The sequence below is a fragment of the Camelus dromedarius genome, chromosome 9, assembly GCF_036321535.1.
Source record: "Camelus dromedarius isolate mCamDro1 chromosome 9, mCamDro1.pat, whole genome shotgun sequence".
Lineage (NCBI taxonomy): Eukaryota > Metazoa > Chordata > Mammalia > Artiodactyla > Camelidae > Camelus > Camelus dromedarius.
In genome coordinates this window covers 14,968,075-14,993,850 of record NC_087444.1, presented here as the reverse complement: position 1 = coordinate 14,993,850, position 25,776 = coordinate 14,968,075, and the positions used below count along the sequence as shown (strand labels likewise).

Here is a 25,776-nt window from a genome sequence, read left to right as displayed (position 1 = left end):
ATCAGGAAATGCTTCTCATTAGAGGCATACAGTCTTCATTCCCCGCCTCCCCAACCATTTACACATCAGCCTGAATTACAACCCCAAAGTGCAGACCCTCTGCAGCCCCAGACAGGAACAGCCCAGCATCACCAGGAACTGGGCATTTCCTGTATCCAGCAAAGGGAGAACATACCTCACCCCTGCTCCAGCCTCAGCCACAGGCTCATCCTGGACATGAGCACAAAGCATCTGCTCTTGGAGCCCTTGTTCTTAATGCTGGACGCCCACCCCCACCCCCAGGACTCCCCCTCAACAACTGCAGGCCCACCCCCCACCAGCACTTTCTCCAGTAGGAGGGCACTGGCTGGGACCAATGGGACCTGTGTGGCCCTGCAGATGTCTGTCTGGGTACTGCCACACTATTGCTCTTACTTTTACGTCCAGCTCTCCATTGACTGAGCGTGTCAAGGAAAGTGCAAGTATGGGGTCCTGTTCCCCTGGACACTCAGGGCACCAAGAACAGGGCCTGGCCAGAAGGGCCTCCCAGGTGTGATGCCAGGGCTATTACTCCAAAGATATTTCTGCACAAAGGCCTGGCTTTGAACAACCAATCTGCTCCGAGCATACTTTGTGGCCGGGGTAAAGCACTTGCCCTCCCGGGCCAGCCCTGGGCCCAGGGACGCAGGACTCACCTGCCCAGGCTTTGTGGCCCTTGTAGCTTTGATATTCTGTGTTCATTTTGCCCAGATTTATACAGAGATATGTAAAGACCTTTGCAAAACAAGAAGGAAAATGGCACCTCTGATTAAAATGAAGCTTGAGAAGAAAGACTAGGGAAATCAAAAATGGGGAAGGAGGACAAAGCCTCAGCCAGATAGGTTCCGTGAGCCAGACAGCCTGGTGGCATAAGAACATGAAAATCCATCTTACCCAAATTGCAATCTCAAGGTTAGTACTTCTTATCAATCCTAGTAAGAAACAGCAAAGAATCCATCATGCACACACGAATTGTGTCAAATTCCCTCGTCCTGTGCAAGTCACTTTGTGGGAAATGGCCAATCACAGGGCCGTCCCATCTCACAGGCCATGTGACTTACATAAGGAGCACACTGCTGGCTGCTGTCCAGGCTGCTCTTAATCAAGCTGGCACATCAAGGCCTGTGCTGGAGGTCCAGCTCCAAGCCTGGACTGAGGTTCCTCAGGCAGACACTGCAGGCAGGAGCCAACAAAGGGAAGATTTCCCCCAGAATGTAAGTCAAGATCCCTTGGAGACTTAAAACCCCCTATACCTGGCCTATGGGTAAGATAAGGGAATTTTAAGCAATTCTGAAAAGGGAACATGCCTTTTCCCAGCATCAGAATGGTAAGATCCTCAGAAGCAGAGCCTCAGGATCGAGCTAGGTGGCAGCAGACATGTCCAGGGATCTGAAGGCCAGGTGCAGGCTCCAGGGGGCCTCAAACTGACACCGACCACAGGGTGTTCCTGGCTTCTCTCTCCGCCATGAGGGCTCCTGGGCCTTCCGACACTCTCTTTCCTAGGACTCCTGATGGCCGGCTTCCCCAGGCCCTGGGCACTTAAGTTTCCTTTCAGTCCCAAATACCTGCCCCAGTGAGGGCCCAGAACAGTCGATCCTCTCTCTGACCTGGTCTCTCTCTCAATAACACTGAAATTGGTTTGGCTGAGGCCAGCTCAGGGGTGTGATCCAGAGAAACCCGGGGCTCCTACTGCAATTACATCAAACCCAGGAGTGCAGACAACTTACCACTCCAGCAACCCAGAGCCCTGGGGGCTGGGAGCCCTGGAGTGATACCAGACGTGTGTGGAAAGAACACTCTGGATAAGTGCCAACTCCCCCTCCCCTTCCCCTTCAAACAGGAGAGGTGGGCAGCTTGGCAGGGGACAAGAAGGTGACCTATCAATGCTGGCAAAAAACCCCACTTTCTAGACCTGGAGGAGATATTCAGGGGTCATACTTCCCACAGACAAGGCAATGGACATTGTTTTTGCTTCCTTTTAATGTAAACGGAATACACAAACACATTAAAAACTCCCCAACAGGACACAAGAGAACACACACAGATTTATATATAGGTATTTACAGACCCCTGCAAACCAAAAAAAAAAAAGTAAATGGCACCTCTGGTTAAGGGAAGCTTCTCTTCCTACCCCAACCTTGTCCAAAAAAGTACTGAGGCAGCTGCAGGAGCCTTTGCAATTGCTTCTGGATGAAACTTAGCAGAAGGCTGGAATGACATAAGAAACCCCCCAAAGCAAAACCAAGATTCTGACTTTCTGGTCCTGGCTCTCACCCTAAGCCCTGGCCGTGGCAAGCTGACATGCCAAGGATTTGCATGTCTCAGGAAGAGTCAGCATGACCCCTGATACTCAGATGTAATGCACTCCCAGTCCACCCAGCTTTTCCCAGCCTTAGGCCAAATGACAAATTAGCTGCAACCAATCATGTCCAAGAGAAGAGCCTGGGGAGGAGTGAAGAAAGAGAGGATCCCAAGCAGAGAGATGACCGCTCCTGAACAGGACACTGGGAATCAACAAAAGGCCAGATCCAGACTGGCCCACCAGCCCACGGCTGGCTCAGGAGGGCACGGTGGGGCTGTGCCGCCACCTGGAGGGCAATGGGAGCACTGCAGCAAGGAACCAGGATAGCCCCTGGGGTACCTTGAGATCACCCCTTCTTTCATTTCCAGTCTCCCACTCTGGAGCCTCACTGCAGCAGCTCTTCCCAGGAAATGGGCTTGGAGAAGACCTCCCTTTCTAACCAGAGGTCATAGTTCATCTGGAAGTCCTCAGGGAGGTCCACGCGCTGGCCCAGGACACTCTGCAGGCAGTTGTCCACAGGTAGAAAGTCGGGGTTGCTGTGGGCCCGGTCGTAGCGCCGGGCGTTGAAGCGCTCGATGTTGGCACGGAGGGCACACTCCTCTGCCTGGAAGTCCCAAGGCCGGGCATCAAGATCTGGGACAAAGCAGGAAGACATGGTTAGGAGCCAAGCCCTTGTGGCAGCTCCCCTTGGGTGGACTGCAGCTCAGGGCCAGGCTGGCCTGCGCCTGGAATGTTGACTGTCAACTGGGAGCAAGAACCCCCCAAGCCCCATCCTCAGGAAGACTGACAGGACTTCTTTCCTAGATACAAAGGAAAGTCAGGTCAAAGGGGAAAAGCCAGATCTATGGAGAAACAGGCTACGCTGCAGTTTACATGGAGCCGGTGAAGAAAAGCCACAGGGACAACATGCTTCCCTGAAAGTCACGGTCTCCCTGGTTCTCTGGTTCTCAGAGCAGGAACCTGCAGATTCCTGTGTTTGCTCATTCTCTCAATGCCCTGACCAGGTGCTGTGGGCCACCTTGACTCCACATAAACTCACAGGGTGCTGGGAGTGCAGACGCAGCCCCGTGGCCCTGGTGCTGGGGCCAGGAACTGTGAGGGTGAGGCAGCATGCTCAGGGAGCCCCGGGAAGACCCACATTGCCCGGGAAGCCAAGGTGGCTGCCGGGGGTGGGGGAAGACGAGGAACACATGCGAATACAGAACAGTTTGAGGGGGTAGGGGAGGCATCCTGCCGGGAGAAGGAACAAAAGTGGGGGACAATGTGGCCAATATGCACTGAGCGCCCCATATGCCCAGAGCCCTGGGTGTGACAGAGGCTGGGCTGAGGACAGGAAGGGACGATGTGTGGGCCTTAAATGCTTTAAGGGTTTGGTTCTAATTCTAAGGGAAATCAGAAGGTAATGAAGGATTTTACTCAGGGAGGTACCACCAGCAGCTCTGCATTTTAAAAAGATGACTAGGGCAAAGTCTGAAGCCCTGACGGAGAGAAAGCAACTGGAGGCAGTGAAGCCATCAGGAGCTGCGAGAATGCTGAACCAAGGCAACTGCGGGGGGGAAGGAGAAAGGATGAGAGGACAGAAAAAGTCTTGTGACAATTTCTGGAAAAGCAATGACTTCAAGGGGAGGCACCAAGAGGAATGAGGGGTGATCACAGACGCCAAGCCTGGGCAGCTTCTCCAAGTCCTTCCCAGAGCTCCCATCCTGATGCTACAAAAGCAGAAGCTGGGCTCTTCCAGGTTCCTCAGAGGGAAGCTTAGAGCAGAGAGAGAAAGCTGTCACCTCGTCCCCTCCACCTCCAGCCGCCTGGCACGGAGCCTCACCGTTGCCGTAAGCCCAGTCGTCGTTCAGCCGATGCCGCACCTTCTGGTAGATGGCGGACATTGTCTTCATGTTGCTCTTTCGCCACTGCCGCCCCAGATACTTGGTCTGCACCTTAAGCAGCTTCAGCACATAGAGCTGCATCATGGCCTGTTTCACCTTCAGGGCCCGCTTCAAGATGGGGGCTGACTTGAACACCACCAGCATCTGGGAAGGGGCACAAGGGAGGCCCACGCTGAGGGCAGACACAAATGCTGGCACTGCCACCCTGCTGCAACCCCTTTTGGGGTTATGAGCAGAGTCACCAGCTGTCGCAGTTTTCCCCAGACAGAGGAGTTTCCTGGGACAGGGCGCTTCCACTGCTAAACCCAGGACAGTCCTAGTCAAATCTAGATGGTTGGTCACTCTAATTACAGGTCACTCTGGGATCTGAAGAAAGCTATGAATACCCTCACCAGAAATATCCCTATGTACATATACGTACAATTTCAGAGAATTCATGGGCCACCCCACCCCAAAGACTCAGGGTTAAGCAGCCTTGCAGAACCCTGGCTTGTTACCAGTGGAAATTAAGAGGATACAGATAATTCCTTCTGCACATGTGGATTTGTTTCAGTGGATGACTGAGCTGCTTCCAGCTTCCAGTTCAACTCATCAAGGAACCAGGGATCAGCCCTTAAAATGCAAGGATGTAGCTACAGGAAAGTGAGGTGAGAAAGATGCGGCTATAGCAGCAAGCTCCCCACATGAAGGGGACAGGATAGCATGCGGTGCTCTGCTTTGAGCTCCAGGTGTCACACCTGCTGACTGCACTGACTCACCATCGTCCTTGAATGCTTCCATTTTGTCAGCTTGTTCAAGATCCGAAGCAGATTGATACAAGAAAAGAGGTTCCTCCAGCAAAACTGGTTATTGTCACCTGCTTCCTGCAGGGAAAACCCAAGAACAACCATCACCTGCACAGCTGCAGGTGCTCAGCAGTTTCAGAGGCCCTCACATGTATCATCTCAGCACTGCTGGGTCTCTCCATGCCTGGACCAGCAACCCTCTCCTCTCCTCTTCTTGGCCCAGGGGGATCTCCATCCCAGAAGCTGGCAGAGGGCAGAGGGCGCTCCCTAGAATTTTCTTGCAGGGAACATGGAGCATGATATTGGGGGCTGTGGCTTCAGGCCCCACTACCTGGGGCACCCAGGCTCCCTCAGAGCTGTGGCCCCAAAGAATTACAGAGTGGGCAGAGGGAAACAACTCGAGCAGGTGAGCTCTGGGTCAGACGCAGCCCGAAGACCACATTCCTAGGTTTAGAAAAAATCCCTAAACCAAATCTTTCTGTTCTGCAAGGTCCCTCCCTCAACCCTTCTCTGCGATTACAGTGCTTTAAATGCCAAGCACTTGACAGTGACTTCACCTGTGAAGACACCTCTATTGCTGTGTGGGTCGGGGCAGGCTCTCCACCACCAATTCTCATGCCAAAGGGACTACCAGGGAAGAGCCTAGCTACTCACCAGACTCTCGGCAGTCAGCTCTGGCAGCTCATGCACCACGCAGTGAGGGTAGTCCAGGACAGAGATGCTGCAGAGGGCAAGAGAACCCAGGTGCCCACCATGAGCAACAGCTGGCTCCTGCCTTTCTGCCTCACTTGTTGGAGCAGAAAAAGGAATCTACCTTGTCTGCACTACCCTGGTTTCCCCAGCTATAAGTCAGCGAAATACCTGCTACAACAGAACTTGTGAGGTTCCTCTGTAGCCAGAGACAAGCTTGTATTCTTGTGAGGGATAGAGACGCTGCTTCCCTCACAGCAATAAATCTGGGGCTGGAGAGGGAGATTTCTCAAGGCACTTAATTTATGCCAAGCCCCTCCTGGAGACTGTGTCTGGCTAACAGCTCAGCCCATGGTGTATCACACTGATGAGCGGTCACTGTCAAGTACAGCTGGCCCCAGGTGAGGGGGTGGAGGGTAAGAGTCAGCAGACAAGGCATTATATACAGTGCACATGGCCAAGCTCCTCTGAGAGAGCAGGCAGCCCCACCAGTCTCCTCCTTGGAAAAAAAAAGAGAGAGAGAAAGAAAAAAAAGAAAGGAAAGGGAAAAAAAAGCACAGGACAGTGAGGGCAGCACGGCAGTACTGGAGCCCAGGATGAGCCCCCTTCCACCCAGGCACAGACAGATGAGTCACTTGTCACTAATAGCTAGACTCAGTTTGACAAACTGGCGTCCTCCACAGGCAGAGACTGTGCGTCATTCATCTCTGTGTCCTAACACTTGGCTTGTGGGTGCTGAATGCGCTCAGTGGGAGAGGCCAGCTGGGAGCCCAGCCATCTGGCCAAACCCACCCCTTCCTGATCCCTGGTCCTTATCACCTGTTCTTGGCAGTGATGTAGGACATGATGTTTTGATTGAAGAACTTGAGGATCAAAGGGATGCAGTTGGCAAACACCAGGTGCTGGGCCATGTATTCAAACTGAAACCAACAAGAAAAAAAATCAGCATGCCCCTTGGGATGCACCCTCCTTCCTCCAGTGATAAAAAGACCTTGGCTGGAGGACTGTGTCTTAGAACATTCAGGCAGAGCTCAAGGGGGTTTGAAGGCCAAGGCCTCTGTTCCTTGGGGCTGGAGGAGCAGCCCTGCCTGAGGCCCTGGCCCAGCGGGCAGGAGGAAGATGCTGCAGGTACCTGGTAGACGTGGTTCAACTTAAAGTGCTTGAGCAGCAGCAGCAGGACGGCAGAAATGGCCTTAACAATGACCTCTTTGTGGCGGTTCACATCCACTCCCAGCTTCATGCTCTGCAACACTGTGGTGCTGGAAGCACAATCCCCCGGGTGAGCCAGCGGCATGTGCAGCAGCCCTCTCAGGGTGCTCCCAGGAGAGATAGGGCTCCTGAGCCTTCTCTGGGCAAAGCACCCACCTCACCACCCACCCTACGGACATCTCAGAGGTTAGGCCAGGCTCCTCCCACCCACATCCCAAGCAATCCAGCTCAGCACAATTTATTTCTTCCTTGTGATGCCCCAAACACATTCTGGGCCTACTTCCCTGCTTTTCCTCCAAAAATGAACTTCTCATTTCAAGATCTCCCCTAAGCTTCTGCCACCATATGAACTTGTGTTCCTCAAAGTATATTCTATAGACTCTCAGTGTATTGAGATGTTTCATATTAAGGGGAAAAAGGGTTTTGGAGTCATATAAATTTAGGAAGCATTGAGTTAAATCAGTTTCTTAATTTAGGAGTTCTTACTATAAATCTTTCTAAGAGGAGATACAATTTGACTCTGGAATCCTCTTTCCAAGGACTATCACAATGGCCTGGTGCTCTATGATACTCCCTTTGGTGTTAAGCCAATCCCTGCCTCCTCCCTCACTTGGCTATCATCGCCAGACTCCAGGGGCCCAGCCACCAGGGAGCTGGGCTCAGAGCTAGGTGGTAATGCCAGACTGATAAGAGAGTGGGTCAAGGCCCAGGTCTTTCTCAAAGTAGAACATGATCTTGGTTTGTACTCACATCAAAAAGATGAGGTCAGTGCACCAGGGAGGAAGAACCCCTAAGGATTTCACTATCACCCTGAGACATTCAGAAATATTATGGATGCCAGTTCACCGGCAAATAGGAAAGAATCTACACCCAGCTCAAGTTTGGCTGATTTTTGTCCAGAAGCTAAAACTATACATCCTGGATGTCCCTAACACATAGCTTTTGAGGGAACATTTGGGGAAATGTCAAACACACCCCAATTCATTTTACAGAGGAGCAAATGCCTTTCCCCAGTTCATTCAGGGGTTCACTCAGTGGCAGAGTCTACACTAGAATCCAAGCCAACTAGATTAAGCCATTTCCCTAAGTAGTAAAACTAAATATTTAACCCAGTAAATTTTCCTCCTTCTGAGCCAGGAATACCTTAAACTTAACCTGCAGAGAAGTTAAGCCAAAACAACAACAAAAACAAAACAAAACAAAGAATAGCAACAGCAAAAAAAATCTAGCAAACACTGGGACTGAAAGGAAAACATTTCCCCTTTCCCCTCCACCCTGCCCTGCTCCTTTTCACAGGAACCACACGTACTCTGTACAATACTTGAGACTTGATACTCACGGCATCTCCTCAGGCAGGACGTCTGCTAGGATGTTGATTGAGTCTGTTTTGGCCTTTGAGGTGGGAGCTGCAGCCAGCAGGATCTTCAGCAGTGCGATCTGGGGAGGAGCAGACCACCGAGATAGCACGTATGAGCCCAGGGTCTGAAGTAAGCCCTAAGAGCTGGTCCTTCTGGAGGTGCTCAGGCAGCAGGAGGGGTTTAGGGACACCGGCAGGCACGCTCTCAAGGCCAGTGTAGGGGGGAGGCTGATCCCATGGCAGGCACCTACTGACAACCCCCCGAAGGGGCCGAGACAGAGCACCCTCAAGGAGGGTACTCAGAGGACGAGCACTCACCATGTACTGCGGCAAGCTGGGGAGCAAGCCTTGGTAGAGGGTTTCTGCAGGGACTTGTTCGACTTCTTCTTCTCCCTTTCAACGCAATGGGCACAATGGGTACAAGCACAAAGCCTGGTCCTGACAACGATCTCATGAGCCAGCTAGCTCGCCAGCTGACTGGAGGAGAATGTCTGAGTGTGGATGCCAGTGATGATGTTGGTAATGATGGCAAACGACTAAGACAACATGCCTGGCACTTGTAAAAACTCATTTAATCCTTACCACAATTCTACGAAGAAGGTTCCAGTCATTCCCATTGAGCAGGCAAGGAAATGAAAGCAGAAAGAGATCCAGGCCCTCATATAGGTCACCGCCCACCAAGTGGTGGAGCTGGGATTCAGAGGCAGGTGGCTGGCTCAGAGTCCTGCTCTTTAGCCCTGCACCTGACACACGCTGCCCCTGCAGCGGGAGCTAGACTGGGAGCTTTTTGAAGGTAGTCCTGGGGCACTTTGTGAGATCCTGTGGGCTGAGGAAGGCCGCCAACTCACCCCCGAGAGAGGAGAGCGAAGGTACTCCTCCTCCATCTGCGCCTGCACCTCTGCGATCGACGTGTACTTGTGCTGGAGAGAGAGGGAGAGAGGCGCTGGAGAAAGCATCCTTCATTCTCCTGCCAGACACCCACACCTGGCAAAGTCCCCACACAATTTCCTTGAAACACCACCTACTCAGAGAGGACTAAGTCACCACACAGATCCTGAACTAAAGTCCCAAACCCAAAATACTTTCCTATGTGGGCACCCACCTCTTAAAACCAGTGTAAAAAACCACACACACGGATTAGGAAAAAAGCAAATTAAAGGAGAGAAAGGGGCTTTCAGAGAGCTACAGTGACAGGAGAAAAACTTATAAGCAGAATCAAGCAGTCAAGTACTCAGAATCAGGTATTCAAAGAGCCTAGCTGCACAAGGCCCACTTAGTCCTACAAATTTCAAAAATATATTTCAAAAACATTAACACTCCAGACATGCTGTTAGAGGAGACACCTCTTCTCTGCTCGTGATGGTCCCTCCCATGTGGAGGGACATCCAAGTACAAAACACTCCCAACCTCTCCCTGCCCCTTCCCACTCTCTCCTCCCCCTCGCTGACTGGTGACTGTGGGAGCAGGAACGGGACATCCGGCCCAGTCTCTCTCTCTCTTCTCTCTTAAGGAAAAAGAAAAGCCTGTGCCTTCTTCTGCTCCTTGACCAGGCTTAGCAGGGTCCCAGCACTGCCTGGGTCTGGGTAGGTGAGTCTGCCTAATTCTGAAGTAAGCTATCAGGACACCTGTTGCTGCTGTGTTCTTATGCCCCATTCTCCAACCACTATATGGGCAATAAAGCTGACATTTCAACCTCCATCTGCCTACTCCTCTAACTCAGTTGCCTTAGAACTTGGGCAAGGAAACGGGAGGCTATTTACTAGGCTCCTTAAAACTCCGATTGGCAGGTAATGTAATCTTTAATGAACCCCCAGTAAGTACCCCACAAAGCTCAGCTAAAGTAAGTAAAACGTATAAAGAACTGTTTTAAAGGGTACTGCCAGTCTGCCTATTCCTCCACCCTAGCTTCCTTCAGGCAGGCAACAGTCTAAAAAGGCTTCTCCCAAAGGGCTGCTCTCACTTTACTCCCTGGGGACCAAACTAGGCCCAAAGCTCACCCAGAGCCACCTACCTGTTTCAGAGTCTTGATGCTTTCGTGGATTGGCCTGGGCAGCCCCACCACGGTGTTGGTGTCACTGGAGAACAACAATGGCCCTGTGTTAAGCCTGGGTCCCCAAACACCAAAGGCCGGGAGAGTGAACTTCCTGCTCCCTTTCTTCAAAAGGAACTCAGATCACACTCACCTGCCTAGAGTGTACCCTATGAACTTGCTGCGGCTGGACTCAAGGAACATCTCAATGTCTTTCTCTCTGCCAAAGGAACAGAGTGCGGCTTTCTTAAATGTTATTTCAAGGTCTCATGGTTAATAAAACATAGCCTGTCCAGAAATTGTAAAGCCAGAAGAGAAAGGTCTCCCACAATTGTTTTTTTTTTTTTTGAAAGGAAGAAAAAGAACTGAAATCTTCAGGCTACTCTTCATAATGTTGTTGGATCAATAATCTGAAAATATCTGTAAACAGTTTACCCAAAAACTTAAGGTGACACATAAAGCTTAAAAGCTTACTCTATTCAGATATTAATAACAAGTTTGTCAAAAGAATTTCTCAAATATTTAACACTTTTACAATTAGAGCTATAAGCTACTGATTTTTTTCATATGAGTCATATTTTCCTGTCTCAAATAATCGGCCTATCTTGCATTTTCTGATGACCTGCTCTGTATTCCCAACACAGATCAAGAAAATGACTTCTCCAACCTTTCATATGTTCACCTATTTCTTAACTTGGTCCCCTTTCAAACAGATACAATTTCTGTACATCCAGGTACCTTCACATCCACTGATTCACACATGTACCTCAAACATCTTAATTACGGTTCTCAAGAAATTCTTCTGTAATCTATCATTTTCTTTTAATAACTATACACAACCCCAGGGTGAGTGGAGATGGATTTGCTTCAATAACCTTGTTTTAATGTTTTCGTATTTCCCCTTCACTAGCATCACGTCTAACCAAGAACTAACCCACACTACTGACTCAAGAGCCACACAAGGGCCTCTCTGTGCAAGGCCAGCACCCCGACATCCGCGGGCCAGCACTGGACACTTTAAGAGAGGCTCATCCCAGAGCCAAGGTCAGCCTGGCCCTACACAGGACCTCACGTGGTGACTCAGGCCAGGTCCCAGGCCTAGGGGTGTGAGGGCTCTGGTTTTAGGAGCTAAGAGCGTTTGGGAGGTCAGAGACTCACCTGACCTTGGGAGCCCATGGGAGCCCCTTTGGGCAGGTAAGCCTCTCGGTCTGGGGGTGCTGCAGTGGGGGAGGCATCACCTCATCCCGCTCAAGGGGGAACGTCTCCCCCTCCAGACTGTTGTCGTCATCATTCTCCTCTTCCTCTTCTCGAGGGTCATCAGCCTTGTAGGGATCCCGCTCGTTGAAGGCATCCAAGTTGTCCTGCTTTATCAGAGCCTGAGAGCAGAAGGAAGGGAGATCAGACCCCAAGAGCCAACTGATGAACCAGGAAGGGGGCAAGGAGGCTAGAGAAGCGATCACACAGAAAGGTGGCAGGAAGAGAGCCAGGAGCAGCGGAAAAACCAGAAAGGAAGTCAAGGATGGGCCCAAGTGACACATCAGTTCTTACCCAAGTCCCTCCAAAGTGTCACATCCCAAGTACCCACTACAAACTGGGCCCTGGGCTGGGCACAGTGTCCCTGTCCTAAAGGCATTCATTCTGCCTTGCTGATCAGAGGGGACTTCCAACAACATCACTTGTCCAGGGACCATGCCACCACACATGTGCACCTTAGAACCCTCAGGAGTTGTAAGGACCTTGCTGCCCTCACCTTGTGCTCCCGACGGCCCCGCTTCTGCTGCTGCTCGATCAGGTCGGAGGCAGAGGCTGGTGGAGAGGCAGCCCTCATGTTGCGGATCACTTTGATGCTGTCCTCAGGCAGTGGGGGGAGGCCCAGGATGGCGCGCTTCTCGGCCTTCATGCTCTGCAGCTCCTCAAAGCCGCCCAGCGTGCACTGCATCACAGACGGGTGCAGAACCGGGGTAAGCAGGTCCCTGTCTGTGACAGGCTCCAAAGCATTCATGACACCATGACCCACATCTTTGCAGAGACCTACACAACCTTTGAACAAGGGGACTAAATCCACCCACAGGAGACTCGAGCGACATCAGCATGGGAGAGGAGGAAAGGGAGCAAGGAGGGGAGACACACAGGCTGGCTGAGCCCTAGCGCACAGACACACTTAGCTCTGTATGTACGGCAAACTCTTCAAGAAAAAAAAGGCCTGTGTATAGCACAGGGTAATATATATAAGATCTTGTGGTAGCTCACAGCGAAAAAAAAATTTGACAATGAATGTGTCTGTTCATGTGTAACTGAAAAATTGTGCTCTACCCTGGAATTTGACACAACATTATAAAATGACTATAACTCAATTAAAAAATGTAAAAAAAAATTTAAAAAAAAAAAGGCCTGGAATGCTTGACGCTTCAAGTACCTAAAAAAGTAGGTGACACACAAATACTTCAAAAGCTGTACATGTCAGTCTTTCAAAGTCAAATTGTTGGATGCTCAAATTTAAAAACAAAACCAAAAAACTTTCCTTTAAATATCACCCTAGAAGCAAAATCCCAGTAGGGTTCAGCAATTTTAGGCTGCTTAGTTCACTGTTTCTGAGCAATTCAGCTTTCCTCTCTGGCTTCAGTGAGGCTTCGTGAGAAACCAACAGGCTATCTGGCCAAGATCAAACATGTAGACCACTCTAAAGAGGGCCTAACCTCACTGAGCCCTGGCTCTGCAGAGCTGGCCCATTCTGAAAGGGAAGGCGAGTCCTAGGGAGAGCAGGAGTCCAGACTCCAGCTCCACTTTCTTCCCAGGTCGCTCCTCCTGGAGGGGAAGGGCTCCTGGTTTGGCCAAGGGCGCTGGTCAGCCTGCTCTCCCAGACCCAGCCCTTCTCTACCTAGAAAAAGAGTCAGGTTTCACAGTAGACCCTGAGGGAAATGCAGGCTCAGGACTCATTCTTGCCTCTTTCAAAGGACTTCTGACTAAGGGGCCCCAATTATATCAGCTCTAATCCCACCTCAAATCACTTCACAAACTCCAGGTCCAGGAGTAGCTGTCTGGGAGAAGGTTTTCTATGACTGCAGAAAACAGCTTCCAGGAATCAGGGAGCCAACAGTCTATTCTGACTCAAAGGCCAAGTCCTCTTTGGCTGCAGTGAGCCAAAAGTGACACTTTTTTGTCACTTCCTTTCAGGAAGCTTCTCTTAGAATGTTTTTTAAACCAAAGCAGTTATGTATCCATATAATTCAATATTCAAAAGAATATACAGTGAGAAGTCTCCCTCCTGCCCCTACACGGAAGTGCTCACCAGTACTGTCTTCCAGAGCAGCAAGAGAACTTTCTTCATGGGGAAGTGAGGGGCATGGCCGCTGCAAAATTTGGTCACCATCCCAAACAGCATGATGGCAAATGGCTCATTGTTGTACAGCGGGGAACCTGGAGGCGGCCGAAAGGTGTCAGGATCACAGGCAGGAACAGGACCCTCCCAAAGCCTCCCAGTCTCAACTCCCAGGCAGGGCCTCGAGTCAGGGTCCCCAGAGTCCTACCCAGCTCGGCCCTGAAGGTCTGTCGCATGGTCCTCCACTCGGCCTTATCACCCTCACACTCCTGATGAACAGTCTCCACAATCAGGTACATGATGTTGAGCAAGACCCTGGACACAAGAGCCAGCTCATAACAGAACAGGATGGGGGATCAAGGGAGCACCCCTGGTTTCCTCACATCCCTGCTTACGTGAGAAAAGCCTGTGCACAAAGGCTGAGTGCTGGGGGAGGGCTACAAAATAGTCAAAACTGAAAACAGAGTCCCACAGAGCACCTTGTGGTGCTTCCTTCTCTGTCTGTGGTGTAAAGGTTGGGACCAGATTGTCTTCTACTTTGTGTTTCTAGGGTCAAGCAAAGCGCTTACTCAAAGCGGGTGCTTAATAAATGGCTGCTGAATGGGGGGATACGAACAGGAACGGCCAAAAGCACTTACTACCCTAAGCCTCCCAGAATGAGAACAACACAGAGGCAGGAATGAGCCGTGGAAGCGGGTGTCAGATCAGAAAAAGCAGAGGATGGTCAGGGTGAGAACAAGGAAGTGATGGAGTAGAAATCAGCAGGAGCAGGGCAATGGCCAGGGACCCTAACTACAGTGTGGGGAACACCACGGACATCTAGTCTGAAAACTTCCATATTCACAAAAAGAGACAGATTCTAATTCTCACAACAATGGGAAGCTGATCTTGTTGTTTAGCAGTCGCTATCACTTCCGGCGCAGCCAGGAAATACCAGGAATTGTCAGGACTAGCCCTACGTAGACAGGGGCCAAGCTGTGCACAAAAACATGGGAGCACAAGAAGCCACATCATGTGTTTCATCCGGATGCAAAATGCTACAGCACCAGATTTCTTGGCAGCAGTGTGGGCACGAGGCCTCACCTCACTGTGGCTCTGTTAAGTGGCTTCACCCTGGATTTCCTTGGGAGTCTCAACCCAGGGTCCTACCTAGGGGAGAGCCCTCAGTAGGGCCTACTGATCACACACCAGGCACATGGCACCTGCAGATTATAGTGTGTGCAGATTAGGGTGTGAAGGAACACACACACAGCGAGGAAACCCAAAGGCATCCTCCCATGCCCTGCTCTGATCTTGTTCTCTGGCTAGAGCTCAGGGAGCCCAGGCTTGCCGCTCGCCTCACCTGAGGTCGGTGCTGTCAGCCAGGGAGATGGCTGGCTTCCTCACCGCGCTGCTGCAGGCGGCACTGTTGCTGCAGGAGAGATGTGAGAGTCAGTGCCTTCCCCCAGGAAGGAAGAGAAGTGGTTCCCCTGACAAAGTGCTGCCCAACAGGGGAATTAAACACTATGCTATGTACCCAGACTGCACAAAAGCCCACAGGACTCAGTGGGTAAGGACTCAGGCCCCAGACCAGACTGCCAAGGTTTGAATCTTGGTTCTAACACTTAATAGTTACGTGCCCTTGGGCAAGACACTCAACTTCTCTGTCACTCAAGACACTCAATCTTCTCTGCTTCCTCATCTGTAATATGGAGATGGTACTAGCACGTCCGTCATTAACATAACTTAGTATGTGTAATGTCCTTAGAACAATGCCTGGGGCATATAAGCATCTCAAGAGGGCTTTTATAATTGATGGTGTTTTCCTCAGATCAGCAGCAGCTGACCTGCCCACCAAGCAAGAGACTAACGGAGACACAGGCTAGAGCAGGCTTTGTTTGAGCCCATGTGTCAGACTTGTGCCTGGCTTCCTGCTGAGGGGAAACCTGCAGAGCAAACACAATGGAGTCTGCAGGTTCAAAAGAGAGTTCAAAACAAGAGGCTTCCTTCTGAGGGGCACTGTAGGCCTGGGCAGGACCTGCACTGTCTGGAGAGATCTCTGGTGTTAGTGAGCTGCAAGACCCCTCATTAGTCTTCAAGGTTTGGGTGAGCATCTCCCCTGTTATTCCACCTGGCTGGTCAGAACAGAGCCTGGGACCAGCCCCTCAGCCCCATGTGGCCCATATAACCCTCTCAAAACTAGTTAGTTCTGCCAGCTCTGTCCCTCTGCCCCTGGCCTCCCTCTCTCCACTCAAGTCCCTCAGAAGAACTCACTCTATTTCCATATTCAGAAGCTCCACCAGAGCGTTGAATGTGCCAACCTCCAGGAGCAGAAAGATGTTGTAGCGCATCCAGGACTGCACCTCCGCCTCTGAGCTACACTCCCCGAAGGTGCCTGCAAACACAGGGCACAGCTCACTAAGTCCCTGCCCGTATCTGACTAGGCAACATGACTGAAGGGGGTACCAGGGTGTCCACTCAGTACCTTGGGCAACGTAGAGAATTGCTCGAGCCACCTTCAGCCTCCTCTCCCTGGCAGTGACCTCCAAGCCATCTAGGAGCCTCATGGCATGGGTGCGGTGCTGGTTGGTGTCCAGCTCGGTCCACTTCTTATCTGTCACTGCCGAGTGAGAAACCATTTATACTGGAGCCTGGAAACATCCTCACAGTGGAATGGACACCATGTTAACCCATAAAATTCAGGACTGCCACAGGACCAGAACACTCAGGAAGATAAATTACTCTCTATGTACGGGATGAGGTCACACTGTTCTATGAATCTGAATTTCCAGACTGAAACAAAGCTACTTTGGGTGCAATTTTAATCACGTGGTTTTCCCCCCAATACTCACATTCTGAAAAGCCACCACCAGAGTACCTACAAGCCCACTCTAAATGTCACAACTGGCCTTGAATAGTCATGGTTCAGCAGGATTCTCAGGTCTCTCCAGGATGACTTAGGTCATTCAGCTGACTAAGAGAAGCCCTGCAGCTCTCATGATGCAAAGGGAAAGGAGCCAAGAAGTGGGGGAAATCATCTCACCATGGAACCGGAAGTCCTCCTCAAAGCATTTTCGATTCATCAGGAATTCTGGTCCTTCCGTGTAGCTGTAAAGCTCTGTTAAGAACAAAGTCTCATCATCTCCAGGTCCATGTCCCACAGCAGGTGTCACATGAAGCAGAGAGGGGAAGGTGTTTGCTTCTAGGCTGTCCCTGAGTTGCAGTGACCCCTGGACTACACTATCTAATTACTAAGGGGGTCTTAGTGCCCTGATGTGCACAAAGGAGAGAATGCTGACTTCCCCTGTAGCTGATAGCCAGAATGCCAGCTAGGCACAAACCCGGGCATTTCCAGTCTGAAGCACATCGAGCCCACCATGCCATGCCAAAGGCTGCCCGCCACCATGAACATGTGTCTCTCAAGCGGCCCGAGAATAGGCCTTGTACTGTGGAGGCTAGAGAAGCAGCTCAGGCTGACTTCATATTACACGTGAGCAGCAGTAGCAGCGACAAACGTGCACAGATGCAAGCACACCTCCTGGCATTCCTCATGACCCCCTGTTCCAGGAGAGACCACTGTCAGGGGGATTGTGTATGGCCAAGGAATATCAGTGTCCACGCTGGGACTGGGCCACAGCCAAGTGAGCTGACCACACAGAGGTGCTTCATAAAAGTCAAGGACAAGCCAAAGTTATGAGATACACAGGGCTTGACTCCAATAATGAACATGTTTTATATATACATATCACTACTAGGACTAACTGGGGGGGGGGGGGATTAACTCCAAAACGACATTCACTCTTAATTTTATTAAAGACCAATAAGGAAAAAGGTATTCCCAAATAATAGGAAGGCTGTGCTTTACCCGAGAGCTCGGCAGCCCACTTGTCCGTGTCAGCATACTCAAACTCGAGGTCTGGAGACTCTGAATAGCCCTGTTGAGGACAGGAGAGTTATGCAAAAGATAACTGTGAGTGTTTTCCAAAGGGACAAACACATATGTTTCCAGAGACACTGTTGTGTTATGGGACGTCATTGTCTTCACTTTTCTGATGTTTTGTCACAATATTTTTTCTCCTGGGGGAGCTCAAGTCTGCCTAATAAGCCCTCTCAGGGTATCTTGCACTATTCCTTCAGAGCACTTATCATAATTCATAATTATATATGCACACATGTATTTATTTAGTGTCTGCCTCTTCCCCATGAGACTGTTAAGTTCCCTGAGAGTGAACATTTGCTCACCAATGATTTCACAATGCCCAACACACTAATTGGCATGAATGGCTGAATGAATGAATAGTTTAGACTCAAATACTTGTTGGATGAATGAACACTAAAGCTTCTCTGAATTCTGTGCAGTGAAATGACCATTTCATATGGTGCTGAGATTTTGGAAGCCTCATTTCTTTCTGGTTAGAGGGCTATCAAGAGCTCAGGATAAAATGAGTATTGACACCCTCAGCCTTCCCGCCCTCCTCTCAAACTGCAGTGAGAATTACCAGACAGAGAAGGCAGTAGCTGAACAGAAATGGCTTCCCTCCCACACACAAGAGAGAATGACAAAGAGAATCTTTTTACTGCTGGGGATAGGTGATTACTAAGGACACACCATCTTGGAAGCCTTATTCTGGGAAAAGAGAAGAGGTGAGACAAAGGTAGTCCTCGGGCTTAATTACAATCTGCCTGGGGAGACAAAGACCACCCGCAAAATGATATAATATAGCCACAAACAGCGAATATCACAAAGAACTCTACTCCTTATTCAGAGGTAATAGAGTGACACTTCCATAAGTTACTGAGCTTCAGTTTCTTCATTTATGGAATGAGGATGACAAAAATCTATCCTGAAGGTTTTTTAAGGACTAATCAGTTATGGAGTACACAGTGAGCTCTCATCAAATATATGCCTCCCTGTCCTCCAGGCATTCCTCAGGCTCCCCGCCTACTGATTTCAGCAATGACTCAAAAAAGAGCCGCATCAGTATCTCTTAAGAAAATGGATTTACACAGGTCTCTCAGCTTAACTGTGTTAAATAGAAGTGGCCTTCTACGTGTCGCGTCTACATGGAAATTAATGGATAGAAAGTGATATTTAAATGCATCAAAATGCACTTAATAGTCACTTAGGAAAATGTTTATTTTAAAAGTAGAACTCCTCTCATGATGAAGGTGGATTCACCCCTACCATTTTCATAATCCTCCATACTTGAAAAATTAAGAAGTCACCACTGCGGTCCAATCAGTCCACCAAGCAAGGGCTACTTAAAGAGTAGTTTTGTTGCTTTTTCAAGTAATTCACTTCAAGCTCAAAGTGCATCTGATTGGAACTTGCCAAATTTTGATGTTTTACCAGAGGTCTGCTCTTGCCAACAAAAACAAAAGCTTGAGAGAAGCTGATTTCACGTGTCTAAAGATAGTATCATCACTCTCTGGTATGACCTGGTACGTTATGCCTGGACAAGGAGGAATTCCCTCTCAGTAAGCACCTGACTGCTGGTCAGCCTCGGGGTTGTCTCAGATGAAGGAGACCTCACAGTAAGTGCTCTGGGAACTTGCTGATTAAGAAGCCCTAAAACGCTGCGACGTGTGTGTCTTCATTCATGAATTCTACAATGGGAAGCAGTGGGAGTAATTCTTTAACTCGGGGTGAGGTGACGAGGCAGCTCCAGACTACGGTGTCTACGGAACGGGAGGAACAGCTCTAGCAAGAAAAGAGGGACTGCTGGGCCCTAACGCATGTTTAAATGTATATTTCTGATCTTTAACAGTTCAGCATCGGCGCATTGGGCACATCAACACCAGGCACTGTCAAACCATGGCACTGTCAAACCATGGCCTGAATCTGCAGTGGTTAAGGTCAGAGTGGAAAGGGCTGTTTCCTCCCCCCTCCCCTCGCAACCTTGGGAGCGGGTAGTACTATTAGTGCAAATTAGCTCTGTCTTCGAGGTGCCTTTCAACCCTCTCCAGTCCCTTCCCTGCCCACACACGCCGTCCGCCGAGCGCTGCGGAACCCACAGGGCTAGAAGCAAAAGATGATTCGGGGTCAGGGGTGCAGCCTCCCGCCCTCTGGAGCGCACGCAGACCACTGACTCTTCACCCCTTAAGTGGGGCAGGGAGCAGATTCCCCAAGGGCTGGGACCCAAGGCCGCGCTCACAGCCCAGGCCACAGAGGGGCAAACGAGCGGACACCGGCTCTGGGAGGTTCTGCTGGGCGGCGGAACTCGGGGCGGGGACCCAGCCTTCACGCCTTCGGCCCCGGGATGCCAGCCTTGCTTCCTGCTCCCTTTGGTTTTAAATGACAACCTCCCTGCCGAACCCTCCAGGAAACCCAGCTTGGACCCGAGAGTGGCCCCGGGCTCGGGCCCCCAGCCGCCGCCCGCCTGGTGCTAGCCTCGCCCCCTGAAGCTCCTGACCTCCGAGTCTTTGCGCTGGTTGCGGTTGAACTCTCGGGTTTTTCCCCCAGGCAGGAGGCCCCCGCCGGTCCGCGGTGAGCCAGGTGGAGGCTGTGCGGTTGCCGGCGGCGGAGGTGGCGGCGGCTGGGGCTGCTTGTTGTTCAAGATCAGCGGGCCGGGACCGCCGGCTGCCGGCTCCATCTTGGGTGCTCCACACCCCCGGCTCAATTCACGGACATTGTCTGTGATCCAACTCTCGCGTGACTTCCTCCGGGAACGCTCTCTGGTCGCCATATTAAGTGTGGCGGCAGGTTCCGGAAGCCATCTTGGCTGCCCAACACCTCGCGAGATTACCTCTGTTTGAAATTTTATTTTGTTTGAAATCTCTGTTCTTTCAGTTTCTACTCTGTTTCTGTTCCAGCTTATAGGTCGTTTAGTCTGTGAAACCTCCCTTTGCCCATCAGTTTTAGTGCCCCGCCCCCCCACCTTCCTTTAAGATCGCTTTGCTCTTGTCACCGTTACAGTCCTGATTCAGAACTTAGTGGGGTATAGTTAGTGGTGAACAAAATGGATCCCAGTCTTCATGGAGTTTACATTCACGAGGGGAGAGATGTGCGAAACAAATCAACAAATGAATAAAACAATTATAGTTATGATATTCATTAATCACTTATTCAACAAACATTTAATGAATATTTCTTACGCTCCAGCCAGTGCGATAGAATGGGGAACAAAATCAGGTTCCTGCACTAATGGTACATAACATAGTGCCTAAGTGGGAGAGACAAACAATGTGCACACGAATATATTAGACAAATAAATGCTGAGAAGAAGCAAAAAAGAGTGTAAGACCTTCAAAGGTGGCAGTGATGGGGACCGGGGAGGTTAAGCATGGCTATATTAGGTAGACTGCTCACGGAAGGCTGGCCTGAGAGTGAAATTTTTTAATGCGTTCTGAAAGTGAGGGAGAGCCATGCAAGATCCATGCGGGCAATACAGGCAGAGGGGCCAACAAACTGCAGAGCCTCTGAGGTTAGCATGGCAGCAACTCAGTGAGCCAGGAGGAGAATAGTAGGAGATGAGGGCCAGGTAAATGCAGAAGCCAGATAAATATACGGCCTTGAAGGGCATGGAAAGCAGTTTGAATTTTATTCTAAATGAAATGGAAAACCATCAGAAGGCGTTAACCAGGAAGCTGCCATGGCTTGATGCTTTAAAGACCAATCTGGCTGCTTTTGGAGAAGGGACTGAGGAGCTGCAAAAGTAGCTGAGTGTAGACAGGTTAGGAGACTATATAGATGGAAACGATGGTGGCTTACACCAGGGTGGAGTGTTGGGTTGATAGGGTATTTCTATATTGTGTAGGTAGATTCAACAGGATTTACTGAAAGACTGGAATCCTGTCAGCAGGATAGGGAGGAATAAAGGATGTGTCCTAGATCTTTGATTTGAGCAACTGAGTGTGTTGTATTGTTTATTAAAATAGAGAAGTCTGGGAGAAAGAAAAACGGGTTTAGGGGGAAGATCAAGACATGTCATGTTTGAGATGCCCTTTTGACATCTTAGAAGTGATGTGTAATAATTACCTTTACTGTGTTGTGAAATTCTTAAAGGCATTTTTTTCATCTTTCTCTCTCCAAACTACATCTTTGCTGCTCCACACCCCTAGCTCAGTTCTCAGAAAGTCATTGTGATGCAACTCTTGCATGATTTCTACCAAGGTCCCACCTAGTAGGTGCTTTAAAAATCTTTGTTGCCAAATAATGAATAAATTCAAAGCCACTGTGTTGCTACTTCCTTCTACCAATCTTCCTGTCCTTTGCCCCTGTTCCTTTTCAAATCCCATAATATACTTTAAAAACTAGCATTTCATCCAAGCTGGGCTAGGTCAAGCTAGTCAGAAAAACTAGGGAATTTGCAGGAAAAGGACTAATGCTGGCAGGCTTCTTAGATAAAATCAGCAAATCCCACACAACCCAACACACACTTGATATCTAGTTTCAGTGGCTACAGTTTGGTCAAGTTCTAAGACTGATTGACCACAAGCTCTATCACCTGGGCAAAAATTTAGACCTTTAAACACAGTACACTGTTTCAGCTACATTCAGAATAAAGTATGTTTTGGTTCAGTAATTCCATTTCTAGTGATAGATTCTAAGGACATAATCAAAGATTTAGACAAAGGTATAGTATGGTGATGTTCCAGGCAGTGGTATTTTCAATAGTGTAAAGTTAGGACCAGGCTAATTTGAGAAATAGCCAATAAGAAAATGGCTAACTAAATAATGGGGGATGCAAAAGATTGAATATAGAGAAGCTGTTAATATTTGTGTTTAATATTAAGAAGAATTTTTAGTGGCATGGAGAAATGCTTATGATATAATTGAACATACAATTGCTTCTCAATGTGTGTGTGTGTGTGTGTGTGTGTAGAAAAAAGATTGGAAGGAAATATACCAGAATCTTAGCAGGTTTTATTTCTGGATAGTGGAAACACAGGTTATTTTCATTTCCTTCTTTATACTTTTCTGTTTTTGAAAATTTTATAATCAATGTGCTATTCTTATTGAGGTATAATTCACATACAATAAACTGTACATGTCCAAAGCATACAATTTGATATGTTTTGACATATATACAAGCACCATAATTCATCAGCACAATCAAGATAATGAATAAACCCATCACCTCAAAAAGTTTTCTTGTGCCCCTTAGTAATCGTCTCTCCACTCATTACTGTGCCTCTCTCCCATTCCAGGTAACCACTATTAAGCTTTCTGACATCATAGGTATGTTTGTATCTTCTACAGTTTTACAATAACAGAATCATGCAATATGTATTCTTTTTTGTCTGAATTCTTTCACTTAACATAATTACTTTGAAATTCATCCATCTTGTTGCATGATAGCAATAGTATATAAATAGTATTCCATTGTGTATCCAGTTACTTGTTGATAGACATGTCGGTTGTTTCCAATTGTTCTTGCTTGTTCAAACTTAATATTGAAAAGTAACAAGACTTCTTTTCTTTTCTTTTTATAAGAATTGTCTCAGCTCGTCTGGGAATCTTTCCTGAATGAAATGCAGTGTCTCCAAGCTGTGATGAGCTCAAGAATTCTAGATAGGAGAGTTAAATACTTAACTTGGCACAAATTTTGAGTTCCAGAGAGTCCTCACTTCACCCTGGCAAAAAGCCCTTCAACTCCATGTGGCATCAGGTAGGAAAAAGAATCCCAGATGTCAGAAAGCTTAAGTCCAGCTGGTGAACTCACTCCCCTCCACTGGCTAAGAAACTTTCAGAAAAGCACAACCCAGGATGGGGTGGAAGTTGCAGAAGATATTTCATGCATTTCTCTTTTCTGTCTTCTTTTCTCGTCTGTAAAATGAGGATAATCCCATCTCTCTTTAAGGCTATGGACTAAATGAGCTAATTTATCTGAAATCATATTAAAAAGTATACATGTTTGCTTTTAAAAAGAGAATTATTATTATTACAAAGAGGTGAAGACTATAGTAAGAAGGCCCTTCCTTTGCCAGAAGCAGTCATAGTTCAAGAGACTAGAGGAAATACAATTTCATATTTGAGCCATCATAGCATTGCAGGGGCTGTACCAAAACGTGGTAGTTGTTCCAGCTGGGCTCTGTAGAGGAAAATTGGCACATACTGTGTGCCTATAGGGTATCAGGTACTGGGCAAGATGCTTCACATCCATCCATCCCTAAGTGCATGCTGGGAGGCAAAATAAACCTGTTTCTGGCAGTTTCCATCTTAGCTCAGATTAAGCCACTGAAATGCTCAGTGTTAAAGTCATGACCCCTAGGATATCTTTGGGCCAGATTTTAACCTCTAGCTGCAGTGCCACGTGGAGTTCTCTTCATCAATGACTATGAGAAGAGGAAAAGATTTATAATGTTTTAGTTAGTCATTAATAAATAAGGCAAATAATATTAACCTTACCTTCCAAAGGAATCAGTTAGCTTAACTCTATCTCAGGTTAAATTAATTTATAACTTCCTAGCCTTCTTTTTTTTTTTTAATTGGAGTATAGTAAGTTACAATATATCAATTTCTGCTGTGCAGCATAATGTCAGTCATGCATATATATATACACATATATTCATTTACATATTCTTTTTCATTACAGGTTATTACAAAACATTAAATATAGTTCCCTATACAGAAGAAATCTGTTTTTTTAATCTACTTTTATGTATAGTGGTTAACCTCCTAGGCTTCTTATGTTCAGTATGGCTCAGTCAGAAGAGGATCCAAACACACATCCAGGGTCTGATTTGACATCTCACTTGGATGCCCAAAAAGCACTTCACCCTTAACATGTTACACACAGAACTCTGGGTTCTCCCTTTCTTGCCCCAAACCTGCTCTTCTGCTTTTCCTTATCTAAATCAGTGTTATTACCAACCACCCATTTTTCTCAAGTCAAAACCTGGAAGACATCCTTAATTCCTCTCTCTCTCTCTCTTTTAATTCCTCTCTTCCTGACCCCTCACATCTAGTCCACCAATAACTCTTTGACCAAAACATGTCCTGGAGCTCCCTATTCATGATCCTCACCACGCTAGCCTTCCCCAGTTACTCTCCTGCTGCCCTTCAACTGGTTATCCCTGAAGCCAGAGCTTTTAGAATCATGTACCAACTCACATCACTCACTTGCTCTCAATCTGCCATGGTTTCCCACCTCATTTAGACTTAAATCCTAACTCTACCCCAACATACAAGGCCCGCGTGGGCCCAACAGGGATCTGCCTGCTTCTCTGACCTCATCTCCTACACTCTCCTCCTTTAGCCTCATGCCCTCCATCCTATTTCTCTAACATACCAACCTTGCTGCTATCTCAAGACCTTTGCACTCGCTGGTTTTCTGAGGGTGGTGGCAGGAATGGGGGAAAGAGAAGCCTGGAATACTATAGATATGATAGATAGTAATCATAACAGCAGCAAGTATTTATGTGTGCTTACTGTGTGGCAGGCACCATGCCAAGGGCTTAAACTCATTGAATCCTCCCAACAGTCCTATGGGATGAACACTGGTGTTTCTCCCATTCTGCAGATGAAGAGACCAAGACACAGACAGGTAAAGTATTTGCTGCAGGTCACATAGTGTCTTAGGTCAGGGTCCCCAGAAAGCATGCTCTCAGGCAGAGATTTGCATTTTAGAGGTGTGTTGGGGACTGTCCCTGAGTCTTTGGTAACAACATCTGTGAGGACATGAGAGAAACAGGGTTGGGTAGAAGGAGAAGTTGAACTGTGACACAGTTGCAGCAGAGGTTGCAGTGGGTCCCCAGGGCACTCTAGAACTGAGATGATCCTTCAGAGTTGCCCAAGCTGGAGATCAAGGGGCCAGGATTTAATACTCCTGCATGGACAGATCTTTGGGTGGCAGGCTGTCTCTGGGGGAAGGGACATATCTTTGTGCAAGGTAACTTTCTTTACTAAGGGCAACAACTGGAGAAGGACTTAGCTGCAAACTACCAGCAGCCAGCTTTCCTGGCAGTAGAAGAATGAGGGCCGCAATCCTGGAGGGGGAATTTGAGCAGTACATCACAATAGCCATGATACATCATGCATTAGTTTCTAGTTCTGTGTAGCAAACCACCTAACACTTAAAGGATTAAAACAACAAACATTTATTATCCTGTAGTTTCTATGGGTCAAGAATCAAGTTGGCTTAGCTAGGTTCCTCTAGCTCAAGGTTGTTAAAGAAAAAAATTATTCTGACGCTTGTTAAAGTGGAAAGGAAGCCTTTATTCAGGACTATTGTGATAGGTGTCAAGGCTATTGCAATAGGTG

The 25,776-nt window shown here is 48.5% G+C and overlaps 1 protein-coding gene across 1 annotated transcript; it reads right to left on the bottom strand.

Annotated features, from left to right (window-relative positions):
- Positions 1-1,980: 1,980 nt before the first annotated feature.
- On the bottom strand, positions 1,981-20,210 carry STRIP1 (striatin interacting protein 1). The gene is made up of 21 exons (XM_010975928.3): positions 19,985-20,210; positions 17,437-17,506; positions 16,615-16,689; positions 16,057-16,191; positions 15,846-15,966; positions 14,935-15,003; positions 13,801-13,907; positions 13,563-13,690; positions 12,024-12,206; positions 11,432-11,649; positions 10,428-10,493; positions 10,256-10,319; positions 9,093-9,164; positions 8,563-8,637; positions 8,227-8,324; positions 6,811-6,937; positions 6,498-6,598; positions 5,643-5,709; positions 4,962-5,066; positions 4,143-4,347; positions 1,981-2,953 (listed from the first exon to the last, which is right to left on the bottom strand). The coding sequence occupies exons 1-21, from the start codon at positions 20,162-20,164 to the stop codon at positions 2,706-2,708; spliced, it is 2,514 nt and encodes an 837-aa protein (XP_010974230.2). The 5' UTR covers positions 20,165-20,210; the 3' UTR covers positions 1,981-2,705.
- Between the last annotated feature and the right edge of the window lie 5,566 nt (positions 20,211-25,776).

Excerpts from the sequence above, each read along its gene's own strand:
- STRIP1 (XM_010975928.3), bottom strand. The coding sequence starts at position 20,164 with ATGGAGCCGGCAGCCGGCGGTCCCGGCCCGCTGATCTTGAACAACAAG. Across the intron at positions 16,690-17,436 it reads GTGGGCTGCCGAGCTCTCGG|AGCTTTACAGCTACACGGAA; the intron begins GTAAAGCACAGC and ends TGTTCTTAACAG. Across the intron at positions 9,165-10,255 it reads GCATCAAGACTCTGAAACAG|CACAAGTACACGTCGATCGC; the intron begins GTAGGTGGCTCT and ends CTCTCTCTCCAG.